Consider the following 14875-nt stretch of genomic DNA (forward strand, 5'->3'; position numbering starts at 1 on the left):
TCTAAATATCAGCTTGGTAGAATATTAGCTGTTGTCAAGCTCAAGATTCCGGTCTTTGAACTCTTAGAAATTCAAGTAGTTTTACAGAAACAGCTACTGGTGTAATTATTAATAGTCCACCGGCGCACGAATGTCTATGACAGTAATTGAGCATTTTCCATAGACCCCTGTCTATATACGTGTAACCTGTAGGATAGTATTTATTATTCTAGGTACACTAATTACCCGGCAAAATACACTGTTCAGACGACGTTGACACTACTATCCCTGAGATACCTCTACTCTTAACCACGTTTACGTCGAATGCTCATTGTATGTCAATAATTAGCCAAAACTCACAATTATCGTGAGTTTTGGCAAAATATATTTGATGTTATTAATAAAAAATTATGCCTATTTGTGGGATAAATATTTGATTTAATTCAGTTTGGCTTACAAAAATAACTAAGCGGCATCTTTAAAATGTTTTCTTTCGAGACTTCTGTGCTATAGAAATAAAATCGTATAGAAGTGTTGAAATTAAGTATTACTAATGTTTAGTCGTATTGTCTTATGCAGAAAGATTCAAAAAACATTTTTGGACTAACCTTGATCGTTGGTTTAGTTAGTACTGACATCTTAACGTTATTTAATTTTAATAAAAAATTGTTTTTTTTTTTTAACGAATTACGGACGTTCAAATTGTATTTGCGTGTTTCAAATTAGCATAATATATTATTACTTGTCGTTTTAATCACTATGTCTTTGCCTGCGTGTAAATAGAATTTAGGAAACCGGAGGAGGCTATTCGTTTAGTTGGCGTCGATCAATTGAACTGTTCGTTCAAATTACACCAGACATTTTGTTTGCCACCACATCACAAGACGAATATTACAGCTGCTGTCCTGTGCACGAATAGTGTATAATTTCAGAGGATTAATAACATTTTGGCATAAGACCCGCCTAATGTGACATGCAGCGGTGGCACATTAGGCTCTTGGAAGTGTATTATAGCGGTAGTTATATGTAAAAATAAAACTTGGGGTCCTCGTTCACAGGAAACGAGCGGTTGCATCTAGGAAAGCTGGAATGCGTTACATGAAAATCACGTTTAAGTATGCGATTTCAAAAACATTGTATCTATATATTATCGTCAACAGCTTGCGTCCGTCTAAAAACAATTCCAAGTGACTCGCATACGATGACATCTTTTACCCTTAAGTGCGTGATTAATACAAGTACGACTGCTCTTTTCCTGTAGTCGTAAAACTTTTATTTGAATTGATGCAACTGTGTAATTAAGTGTTATGCAGTCTAAATTGTTCGTTGGATAAATGTGTGTGTGTGGCCCACTTCTGTCAGATAAGAACTGTCCTGTAAAACAGTACTGTGTTTAAAAAAGCACGCGAGAACACCAGAGGAGCGATCGCTAAACAAGTGCGGTGGCCCAGGAAACGCTTTTTGCATAGTAAACTTTTTCAAGATCGTGTTTGTTTAGCCGAATCGCTTCTATGGTATTTAATTAGTCTCGAATTAAACGATTTCGCGATTCTCGGTTATGACTGAGTCATTGAACTGTTTATTTATTTTCTAAGCCCGTACGAAAACTTTTAAAGTTTTTTCGCGTGAGATTCCCTCGAGTCGGCATTGAAAATTACACGGACAACGTGGGTAGTATCCTTCGAACAATGGGTCTTCACATACCGCCGTGTGTTTTTTAAAGGCCCGTTTCCTGTTAACGATCCCTTGAGTTTGTTCACTTGGTACTAAATTAAGAGACCGGCAACCGCCATGTTACCGGTGGACAGCGCCAAAATGTCAAAATGGCATTCCACTACGCCGTCGTTGTAAGATAATGAACAAAGTAAGTCTAATAAACGTTTCCTACGTTCCGTCGGCGGCTTTACAACCGCATTCAATTATCTCGTTCAATTTATTGTCCAAACTCGATCGTCGACTAATTTTTAGCAGCATAGTCCGGACCAATCGACCTCGTGTTATTTACACACCATAAAAGTTATGTTATTGCTTTTAACCTATGGACTACTACGCTCTTTTCGTTGTAATTTGCAATTTATAATTTAGTGATGCAATAAAAATACGTATATTTAAAATTAGTTTTCAGTCAATATGTCAATGGAAATAAGTATTTTAATTAAAAGCCAATGATGATGTACTTAATAACGTTTCGATGTATTGCCAGTTGTTCATCCTACGGGGTCCCATTTAAAAGTATGTAGTCTTATTACAAAATCATTCTGTCGTTTCTTATAATTATCACGAGAGCATGATGTTTATTTTTTCTCATTATTGCTTTGTTTGGAAATATTCCCTTTATTATCTTTACCAGATTTTTTTGGTTTGGATTAACTAGGAATTTTAAAAGTGATGATCTATACGATTGCCTGCTACATAAGCTTTTCTTTCATTATTTTTTTGTTAACAGTGTTCTTTCTTGCTTATCTAGACTTAGCACGCCAGCGAATTAACATATATAAATACATACTCAATCAACGATGGACGTTTTATGAATTCCCAATTGAAAATTACTGTTGCGTAAAATATGTTAAACGCTTCTTACGACCTTGATGTTTTTTTTTTTTTTTTTTAAAGAAAAATTTTTCTTAGCCCTACGGATAGTAAACCGGAAACGCTTGAAACGTTTTATATTTAATACCCGAAAGCTATCACAAGAATTTTATTGTCGGATCCTCTCATCTCGCCATCTTGGACCTACCCATAGTTATTAAAATTTGTGAACGTTTACTCTTGTTGTGCCTACATATTTGCCACCGACAACATCTGTTAATATTGATTAGAATGTTTTTTTTTTCGTTTAAATCGCCGCACGCCGTATCTTTTCATACTTGGCATGACGTAATCGTACATGTTATCTGAATCTTATTACCTCGAGCAAAAAAATTTATATTAATCTTTGTGTTGGTATTTCGACAAAACTTATTTCGGCTAATAGCGTCTCGACTCCCGGGCAAATATTTTATTTTAACTTGCGAATCATGACATCATATGATATTTTGTAAGTCTGAATTCGTATCATTTTTGTTGTAAACATTGCAGTTTTAGCTTTTAGACAACGCCTACCTTAACAGTGAACGCATAAAGCCGTCTTTTTCTTCTTTTTTCGTCGAGCGGAAGTAGCCAAGTGCGCGTTTGTCTAACCGAATCGATAATTTGGAAACGATTTCTAGTAAAAAATCGTCGAGCATCTGTTGGTAGTACTAACGCGTTAACCATTGTCGTTGGTTATTAAAATGTGCTACATATAAAATATCCTATTGCCGCGAAACTCTGTCGCAAAAAAGTGTCGGCAGTACGTAAAACCGGTGTGTCAGTTGCAGGTTTTTTTTTTTTCGATCGTATTTTTATTGTAGTAATTGCACCGCATAAGAAACATCGAGCGGGTTGAGTAACTGACCGTATAGATGGCAGGTGATCCGCGGGGGCGATTTCCGGTTTATGCAGTTCTCCAGGAAAGAAAATATAACAGCACGATCGATACGACAGTCGTCTCTGGGGCCCCCACGTAACCGGAAACCGTCGCCGCTAAGCTTGTCGTATGTCGGTGTACAAAGCCCGGGCGTATATACAGGGTGTTCCATTCGTCATTCGTCCAATCTTCAGCTACAGTCAAGCGCACAAGCTGTTGCCGTACACTCTGTACTTTCTCTATTTTTTTTTTAGCCTCTTCTCCCACCATACGCCTTGGATCAACCGTACTACTGCTGCTCATACCGTTGATGTCGTTAATGACCCGGCAGATTCATTCATTTGTTCTCTCTCCTCCCGCGCAGAAATAGCCAACAGCGCCGTCTTTTGCCGTCCCACGCCGTTTTCGACCTGACGCCGTCGCTCGTTTTTTGTCTTTGTAGACCTCAAACGCCAGCCATTATAGTCCGTCACAGCCTATTATGACTAAAATAAGCTTTCGGCTGACTTTAGATCTCTAGTGTAGTATAATTACACTTATAATTACAACTGTGTTTGTAGCTGTTGGTCTATAATTTATATTGTTTTGGCATTAAACGTTTTAAATACGATATTCCCCGAAGTGAAATAAAACGTCTCCACCAGTATATTCAAATATTTACGTTCGTTGTTTATTTCGTTTATAATACTACTGAAGCCAGAAAAACATTCATTCAACATTTTCTCCGGTCTGCGCTCTTTGTTCTTATTTGTTTGTATACAATTGTTTGGCTGTTGCGAGTAAAAAAATCGAACGTTAAAAATAATAATGTACATTGTGCTATCAAACGTAATATTGAGGAGGAATCCAGTTAACAATGTTGTTGAAACGAATAAATACATTTTTCCTTGTGGTAGATTTTTGCATTTGTGGTTTTCTTTTTCATAATGTGTGTCCTTTGAAGTCTTAATTGATTCGAGCGCAGCTTTATTTTTCTTTTACGTCGTATTTTGCGCAAAATGTCGTCTAGGTCATGTATTTAAAATTACAATGTAATTCGTTTTACTTTTACCAGACATACCTTTACGATGGCAACTCGGTTTATTGTCTGGCAGACGCTTTACTATATTGATAATAGTGCTAAAGCCGTATATTTCTTTTCGATATCTAATATTTAGTGACAATAACAAATAATGATAATTAAAATACTATATTTCAATATTTCCAGTTGAATTTTATTCTTAAACTAGTTGAAGTAGTTCAATATTACAAAATGATTATGTTGTTTAAATTTAACTGTGTATTTTATACTATGACTGTTATATCTCAAAAATGATTTAAATGATAATATATTTACGTCGTTAATTGTTTGAATTTTTATGTGAAATAATGTCATTTCTTTTTTCCGTACTTAATATCTGTGAAATAGTTGTATCCACCAGTATATTCATTACTTTGTATCAATCGTAAAATTCATTCATAAAATACCAACGAGTTATCGCAGCGTGATTAATGTAAAACGATTAGCTATTTAAAAAGTATATATATATATTTTATTTCCCAACCGGAGGATCCGTGTATGGATATATATATATTCATTGTTGAGCTGGTTATTAACAAACAACAATTAATTTACGTTATTTGAAGGTTTTAATAATAATAATAATTCAATCGTTAAATTGTGTAATAACAAATGTACAGCAAGTATTAAACCTGCGTAAGGAGTTTTTTTTAATTTGTTTTCTCTTGTTAGCATTCAGCTAGTTTTTGTATATTATCTAATAGGTGATTCTTTTATATTCAGTGGTGTTTTCACTGAAAATATTATTCAATTATATTTGGAAACTCGTTTAATTTGATTTTCTAACATAGGCATGTCTATGAGAGTGAGCGGGGGCCCTCTCTCTTGTATAACCGTACTTACCTACTTTGAAAATTCGTAACTCTATTAAATTCCATTGGGGGGTACTGGACACTGGGCTAAAATTATTTAAGTTTTCTCGTAGCCATCCTTTTGTTAATGATATTATAATAAAAAAAAAAGAAATGTAGACAATTTTTACTATCTAAAATTTGTTTGATATTGATAGCGTAGTTTTATGATTATAAGTGGAGTAGATTTTTGTTATCAAAAAATGTAGTCCTTAAAAATGTTAAAAAAAAGTCACGCGATCATAAAAATTTTACTGCTCCTCCATTAAAGTCCAGACACGCCTATGAATTTCATTTTGCAACATAAAACGCAGTTTTTGTATAATTATTAACGATATGTAGAAAAATAGATGGCGACGTAAAATATTTTCAACTTGGAGAATATTTTTGATTGTCAGTGTGCAATAATTTAATTAAAGAGAGAACATTTTCATTTCCAACAATTTATTCGAAATCCTTTTTAATGCTGGCAGTCTACACGAGCTTTATGACACGGAAATAATCAAATAGTGTTGCTTCTGGGAAATCGATTGGGCGACGGCTAAACAATTTTTCAATATCAGCCTGTCTGAAAATGCGTGACAGGGCTATTGTCGGTGCGAACAGCGTGCGGAGATGATGTACAGTGTTATATAGGTAATATCGTGTAATAATTGGGGGTGAGATTTATGACGACGACAGGCCGTGAAATGACTTTGTAAATCGCACACCATGTATAATTTTTCACGGTTAATATCCTGCACCAGGTTCAGGGTTACGCGACAGCAGTTAAGTCGATGGGATTTCCCGGTAAGTCGTGGGCGTTGGCCACCTCATGCGGCGTATTGTTGGTTGCGGTGACTCATCCACTCGTGTCGAGCGGCGGGGGGATTGTGTGGACTTTCACCGTCGTGTAACGAGTCGACATGACAGACCGTTCGGATAACGGGTCGCCAAACTTGGGCCCGTATAATTTAGTTTTATTCCCTGCCAACGTCAGTAGTAGTTTATGTGGCCGACTCTTTAATAGGATTTACGACTGTCGCAGATGTACATTGTTTCTGGACGAAAAATACGGCCGGTCAGCTGTTTTGTATTGCGCATAACGAACGAGAAATCCGGTTCTGTAATCATCGCACGCGCAGACGACGGACCGAAATTGCATTGGCAATTTCGGTTGTCTCAAACTGTACCGGTTTAATGGCATGACCTCAATCAGCTGAGCGACCGGCGGCATGCTTCCAGTGCCGATCACTGGAACCGAATAGGTTTTTTAATCATCGGTTTAACGGCATATATAGTTTAAAGAGAACTCAGTCAACGTCTACAATCTCCTTTTACGAGTTTGTTAAACCATATAGTTTAATATAATGAGCTACTTTGTTGATCGTTCAAGTTCTGTAATTGAATATCGTTAAAAATTCGATGATACATTTCAAAGAAAAACTACTGTCGGTGTGCCATTAATCGAAATCATCAAAACGAGTGTAGTAACTTCGTTACAACTATTTCTTCTTGCTTCGTTATTTTTTAAAATCGTGTGTCTACTATAAAAATTGAAATTTCAGGTTTCCAGCTATAAAGTAATAGCATTTTGCGCGTTTCGTTTCTACTTTTATTAAAATTTTATATAATGCTGGTAGTCACTAATGTAATACTTAAAAATTAACCGTGTGGATTATAATTGAACGTTTAATATAATTTTACGAGCGAACGAGTGTTTTCTCAGCTGAATTTTTCGCACCGAAAACTTTGCATAGAGCTACAAATTTCAAAAATTCAAAAACCTTAATAAATTTTAAATCAACAAAATGATATTATCTTTTTTTATGTAGACTAACAATCGTTCCAAATAGTTGCCCAGCCTATGGCGATCAATTTCTTCGATTGAATACTTTAAGTTTAATATTATTTTTTGAAGGTTACTTTGCTTTGACGTGTCTAGAAAATTTCAAGGAGGAAGGGGCAACGCATATGACGCCGATGTGGACGCCATAGGCTGGCGTTAGGCGGTTGCGGGCACCGACCGGAGACGCTGGCCGATCACGATCAGCGCACCTCGTCTCGCGACCTTCTGGAAGGGGTCTGTCGCGTTCCTTCACGTTTTGTACTTCGTGACTTCATAGCTATTTGTGTTAGATTTGAAGTGACTTGCTGACAACACGACCGCGGCGACTGTGGTGATATCATATTGACGTTGTATGATATCCGCACAAGTTTCAAAGGCGGCGGCGGCGTATGAATGCAATTGTAATACGCCCGCAAAATCGTTCACGATGTTCAATGAAAGCTAATAATGAAGAAAAATAAAATCTTTGTTGCGTTTCGCATTGTTTTGTCACAAAAAGAATAACTTTATTGTATCATAACAATGTTGATTCTTCCCGTGAGAATTCGATTAGTTTGTACACACGGTCGTTTAACGTTCGATTTATTAGCCCCAAGGGAGTATACTATTCAATGAAGCTGCTTCACTTATCGCACATTTTTTTTCCAGTAACTCGATGACCTTTAACGTAATATCACCAAAATAAAACACTCCAGTGGATAACAAATGTTTTCGGATTTCCTAAAAACATATTATTCTCGTCGATGTCCATCTTGAAATATTCATAAAGATTGGTGTGCAATGCGGCGCTTAAAACTTCAAAGAACGCGGATTGTGACAAATTTTTATATAATAAAAAAAACTTTGGAATGAGATTGTGAAGTCGCGTGTCGATTATTGAATTCTGTTTTCAATTAAAGTGCTATTTATTCTGAGAAAATATCGCCTATTAAAAAAATATTGCATAAAGAATAACGCGTTTCTTCAGGAGAAAAATAGAATCAAAAAAAAATGTTTAAATACATGTTTTCAATTGAGGCTAATTCTTCTATAGAAAGCCTATGGTTGTTACCGCCTTGTTCTTTTACCCTAAAAATTTTAGATTATAATTTGTTGCGCTAATAAATCAGTTTGCTCTTGACTGACAGTGTTGTATTTAAGAGAGATGGAGAGAAATCACGTGATTCATTAGGTTGTTAACATATCTACAGTTTATAAATTAAATTTTTTTTATAATCTATTATATATAAACGATATATGTGTGCACTCGTGAACAATTCATATTTATATGGTTGGCAAATGGTGGATTAACTGTGAAAGTATGTGCTCCAAATGAATAATGCAAACGTCAGGTATTTGCTTGTGTGTATTGAGAACAAAATGTGGATAATAACTGGTTAAATGACTCGTGCGTTCAATACCGTCGATAATGTGTGTAAAAACAGAAAAAACATGTACACACTATAATCGTTCTTAATCTACTCATTTAAAAACGTTCACTAATTCGGTTTTTTGTTATATTTCTTTTTACAGGAAGTTTTGGACAAAAGATTGGAGGACCGCACGGACCAAATGGTTGAAAGAGGATTAATTAGTGAACTTTGTCAATTTAAAATAGATCTAGTCGATAAAATGGGTATAAATGACGAGTAAGGATATTCACTAAATTATTTCAAATTTTTCTTTACACAGCCGTTTTATTAATTTTATAAATATCAAATGGGCAGTTATATTTAGGCTTAAAATAAATATTTAATCAGTCAAGTTCGTTTTAATAAATTATTTTACTGTTTCACTATAAGGTTTACTGTGACATTATAAACGGATTTTAACCCTTAAAGAAATTGAATTCTAGTCATATTTTCCCGGATGAGGACTTCCTCGGAAATACGGTCCGAGTATTTTGTTGACATTATGATTAATAACGAGTACACGAGAATCCATATTAATGTAATGTAAATCATAAGCAGGATCAATTACGGATTATCAATTTTTAAAAAAGGTTTTTGTGGTTATTTATATAACCGAAAGTCGTATGCTTTCTCGTCAGTTCAAAGACTTTTTAGATAAATTATTATTAGACAATTATCTTATCTTACTTGTTAAATAAAAATGAATAATGCCTGGAAAGTTAGAAATTAATACTCCAGTATAACTATGATTTGGTCTTATTTTATTAAAAATTTCAAATTGATTTTTCTTTTAATTTTTATATGATAATTAGTATTTAGTAATATTTTTATTCTTTAACAATTCAACTAATTAATTTTTTTAAAAAAATATTTTTAATTAAATTTTTTTTTAGCGTCCAGCTGGATTATACTAAAGGTGTATTACAATGTATAGGACCAAAACAATTTGAGAAATATACAGAAATCCCAGAAGATAAACGTCATACAGAGGAGAGTAAAAGAATTTTAAAAGAATCTGTGATAGCAATGAAGTGTGTAACTAAGAAATATGCAAGAAGACAAATTAAGTGGATTAATAATCGTTTCCTGAAATNAGAAGACAAATTAAGTGGATTAATAATCGTTTCCTGAAATCCAATGATAAACAGGTAAACTAAAAAAAATAATATTTAACATGTGTAAATCTATAAAATATTTTATGTTTTAGGCTGCATCTGTCTATAAATTAGATTGCACTGACACCAAAAATTGGGATCAGCTCAGTGAACAAGCTGTTTACCTGGCCAATGTGATTTTAGGCCGAAAGCCTAAATTAGATGATACAATTCAACCAATGATTATTAGTAACCAACCTACTATTGAACCTGTATATGGTACATTTTATTGTAATGACTGTGCTCGATTATTTTCTAGTGAGTTTATTGTAAATATTTAAAAAAAAACCCAATACTATATTTGTATAAAAAGAGACAATGATATATGCCAAAAACCATAAATAAATTTCAAAAGGAATATATTAATTGTACAATTGATTCTAATAGATTATTATTATTGTGATATAATAAGTAGTACATTTTTGTGCTAAGTTATTTAATTGTTTAATTTTTCATAATTTTTTGTATAGTTAAATTATTTTTCAGAAAAAAATTAGCTAAAATTATTAATTCTTGAATAATTAATTAAAATTCTATCTTTTAATAGCTTTTGTAATCGGTTTTTGAGAATAAATACATGAAATAATAAATTTGTGTAAATATGCTAGTTACCATTCTTACTAATTAATTTTAAATTATCAAAAATTCAAAAAGAAATATCATTTTTATTGATAAATAGTCAAGTTTAATAAAATTTATTGTTTATATTGATAATAGATATTTTTTTTAGTTAAATTTCATTATTTTTACAGATGATATACAGTATAACATTCATATGACATCAAAAAAACACCAAAAAATATCTTTAAAAAGGAAACGAAAACTTTTAGATTCACAGTCTAATAATGATGAAACTAAAATTTTTGATCATTAATATGTTTTAAAATTGTATTACATGTTATAGTTATTAGAGAATATTATCAATTTTGATAATTCATTGTTAAGTAATTGTTTAAGAAATAATTTTTCATTCTTGTTGTTAATATATATGTTTATATTCCTTTATATTTTATTAATTTCTTTAATCAACTATTAGGCTATTATGAATTTGTATGTTTATTTTTATTTTGATAAAATTATCTAATATTAGTTTTAGGTAAATGAAAATGTTATTTTATAAAGAACAAGACTGATGATACTATTGTTATTGTATATAAATATTTTATTGTTGAATATGTGTTGTTTTGTTTTTGTCGACTAAAGCTATTTTGTTTTCAAATTTAATTTTTCTATAAATTAGGGTATTAAAATTAGAACTCCTTAAATAGTTAATAAAAATTTTTGAAATTTAAAAAATATATATTTAATGAAAATTATTTTTATATATTAAATATGTTATTTTATGTATTTAAAAACTTTCCATTTTTTTTTGAAATAATATTATTTATTTGTATGAATCGATAAATTTTTACATTTCGTTTCACAAGTAACTATCAAAAAAAAATTTTTTTAATTGTATTAAAACATTTGTTTATAAAACACATTTTATAATTACAAAGTAGATTTTTTATTTTACATAAAACAGAGAAATTAATATTTAGTGTTATTAAATAATTAAAAGTATTAAACATACAATTTTTATATCTTTTAATAGTTTATATTTTAATGCTACACTTATAAATTTAATGTTGAAAATCAGAATTTTTATATGAACAATTGAAATTATAGTAACAAAAATAATGATGTAGTAGAACTAATTTAGATTTACTTTGGTATAAATTATATTTAGTACTAAAGAAAATAATCGAATTGCCGATTTTTTAGTTAATAACTTAGTGATTTTATTCTTAAAATAAGTAATTTTTGAAATGATTATGAATTTTTCACATTGTGAATTAAAAGTATTATAATAATACATTTTAAATTGGAAACCTAATGTCTGTAAGAATACTTTAAAATATATTTAAACTTAATATCATAATATTGCTAACTATTATTGGAATCACTAAAAAAACTTGATAATTACTTTATCATTAGAAATATATTACTTATTATTATAAGTTTTAAATAAAATAATTTACTTTAGAATAATATATTTAATTTTTGGAACATATATTTTGGTGATCATAATACAAATAATGTTTTAATTACTATATTATAATTATAATTTGGTTGAAGTATACAATATTAAATTAGTTTTAAAAACTTTTAATGAAAGAAAACTAAATTTTTGTTTCCCTAAAATATAAATCACTCAATCATTTTAAAAATTGATAATCTTTCGTTATGGATGATGTCAAATTACCATATATCTGCAGCTTCGTAATATCTTTTAAAAAATTGTTCCGTTGAAATTAAAAGTGTTAAAATACAATAGTGTTGCAGAGTCAGTGAATAAACATAAAAGAAGGCTGTAAATACTATTATAATGTCTATATGTTTTAGTTATACAATTTATATCTGATGGTCTTGTTAAAATTCAAAAGTGTATGCGTAAAAATAAAAAAGACATCCTTAAAGTATAAAGTAATATTTAAAAATTAGCATGTGAACAGTTTGAGTTATAATATACTATATATATTTATAAAAGCTTTTAAGACGTTTTAAATAAATGTTTCATCATTATTAAATGTTTAACATTAAAAAAATTCTATGTAGAATATGTATCTGATCTAAAATTTATAATTTAGTTAATGTGACACCAATACTTTTATATTAATTTAATTTTTGAAGTTTTAAAGAGTTATGATAATGGTTATTTATGCATATAGCCAAAATCTTGTTAGACAGTAAAAATATTTAACTATTTTAATTAAATAGTAAAAATTCCTGATTTATCAATTTTTATTATAAGACTGCTATTATTGGTTTACTTATAATTAATGCTAAATCTAAAAAATAGTCATAAAACCATTATGTTATGCGTGACTTGTATTATAAAAGTCTTTGGAAAAATTTGTTCTTCAAAATTATTAAATTTATCTTGATTTAGAATTACAACAATAGATAACATAATAAATTAGTGAATTATAAATAGAAAGTTGTGAATATTTTATTGCAGTCGTTTTCTCATAGAAATATAGTGAAGCATTTCTAAGACTTGTATATTTTTTATGTTTTGATAAAAAACATTTTATAAAAGACAAAAACGGTAGCACAGTGCGATCGTAGTACAGTCAGGAAGAGTATAAATGATATCTGACTAAATAATATCATTATCATAAGAAACAATTCGATGCAAATACGTAGATAATGTTAAACTTTAATAAATTGGTAGATTCCAAAGCATTATCAATTCCTATTTTATGAATTGGTAGTTATTTGATTTATAAGTAGAGTATATCAATGAATACTTAGTAATTTATAGTTTTTTTTTCTCCTAACCCAGCCATACTAAGTGAAAGGGTTGCTAACTTGTCACAGGGAGTTAGCCGAATGGTAAAGTGACCATTGGGATTCTCTATGGCACCTGGCGCACCATAGAGTATACAGCCTTATCACAGTATCGAGCTTTGCTATGATGGACCTTTATTTCTCGACTGCTCGTGGGAACTATATGGATAAAAACATACAAACACCACAAAATAACGAACTTTGGACGATCAGGGATCCTACGGACAACCTGTCGGAACAAGAGTGTGAACTGGTGACTCTTCGCAGGAGAGTCGCCGAATTTAAAGGTCTCAATGTGAACAACGGGACACTTGGTGAACCGTCTACTAGCAAAGAAACAGCAACGTCAACAAATGCAGACCAGGAATTACAAGATCAACTGGGAGCAGTAGCTGACAAAATCGAGGGTCTAAAACTTAGACCTGAGAAACATCAACCTGATAAAATCTTGGGACGGTGCAGAAATCCAATTGGAAGTCTACAACCCGTACAAACGGTCACTCATATACAAGGGCTGCCAAAAGAGTCCAAGAAGATATTGGACATTTTGGCAAAACAGAACCCAGGGCTGAACACGGCAATCTGAAAAGTCCACCATTAGACAGAGGTTGGCCCGAAAGGACAATCATTGTTCCTAAGTGTGGATGGCATGGTCAATATTAGGGTTGATACAATGTATTTAATTATTATAATTAGAATAAAAATATGACAAAAATAATATATAGATTTCTTTTCAGAATGAAAGATTTTAAATGTGACTATTAATTGATTTATGATTGAATCGTGTATATTACAATATAACTAAACAGTATGAAATTGTTGACTATTTCTCTTAAATGTTTATTTAAATTTTTTGTTAGAAAAGGATCATGTCTTTTTAAGAATATACTGTATACAAATACCATGTTATGACAGTGACAAGTATATTACGACACACTTCTGTTTTTACGAAAATTTAAGCTACAACATACTCTTGTATGTTTATAATTAGGTATTTCAATCCTTAAACTCTTAACTGTTTATTTTTGTTTTATATTAAAAAATGTTAACTGTATAGTCCGTATAAATGCTTTAAAAAATTATGCAATAACTTTAAAAATTATTCTTGTTTATTTTAGATATAGTATGTAAAAAAATCCCTAATCAAATTAATACATACTCAAGAATCTATTATTTCTAGTATTAAAACATGGTTTGCTTGTGCACCATTAAAGTAAGTATTATTGGTAAATTATTATTCTGTGTATTACTATATTTGAGTATATTTTAAGCCATGAAAGTCTCCAAAAAATATAAACTATATTGATATTAAAAACAAATCAATTTTAATCAATAAATTGTAAAATTACCTATTGCGCCTACATTTATAATATTTTTTTTTAATTTAGTATGATATTTAAAATTATTTTATTTTAAATAATTTAAATAATTTCTTCTGTAAATTTTGTAACTATTTTTTATATAAAAAGGATATTAACAATTCTAACTTTAAATCATATTTTCACAGTTTTTTTCTTTGACCTACCGTTTTTTAAAAATAGGGAGATACAAATAGTTATTAACTTAAAAAACAAACAAATTTTTAAACCTATTCTGTGTTTATAATCTATATAATTATTCAAGTATGTATAATAAATTAATATTAAAAGCGATAATGTTTAATAATCAGTTTGTGGAATAAGTTGAATTGTTTTTAAATATATTAAATATAAATAGCATTGAAATATAACACTTAGAAATGTGTAAGTAATACGAAATTTTATTAAAATAAGAACACAATTTTTTGATTCAATAGCTTTAAAATTTAAGCGTAAAACTATATAATGTCAGT

The 14875-nt window shown here is 30.5% G+C and overlaps 1 protein-coding gene across 2 annotated transcripts in view; it reads left to right on the plus strand.

Moving 5' to 3' along the window:
* The window catches only part of LOC126908074 (tRNA dimethylallyltransferase), a 52839-nt gene extending 41951 nt beyond the window's left edge, over nt 1-10888 (plus strand). For both annotated transcript variants that reach the window (XM_050689919.1, XM_050689920.1), the window contains exons 5-9: nt 8679-8794; nt 9451-9610; nt 9652-9705; nt 9765-9969; nt 10464-10888. In XM_050689919.1, coding sequence (XP_050545876.1) covers nt 8679-8794; nt 9451-9610; nt 9652-9705; nt 9765-9969; nt 10464-10585 — 657 coding nt within the window. In that variant the 3' untranslated portion in view covers nt 10586-10888. The remainder of the gene's footprint in view (nt 1-8678; nt 8795-9450; nt 9611-9651; nt 9706-9764; nt 9970-10463) is intronic.
* Nucleotides 10889-14875: the final 3987 nt, after the last annotated feature.

The sequence above is a fragment of the Daktulosphaira vitifoliae genome, unplaced genomic scaffold, assembly GCF_025091365.1.
Source record: "Daktulosphaira vitifoliae isolate Bord-2020 unplaced genomic scaffold, ASM2509136v1 Scaffold_5, whole genome shotgun sequence".
In the NCBI taxonomy this organism is placed as follows: Eukaryota; Metazoa; Arthropoda; class Insecta; order Hemiptera; family Phylloxeridae; genus Daktulosphaira; species Daktulosphaira vitifoliae.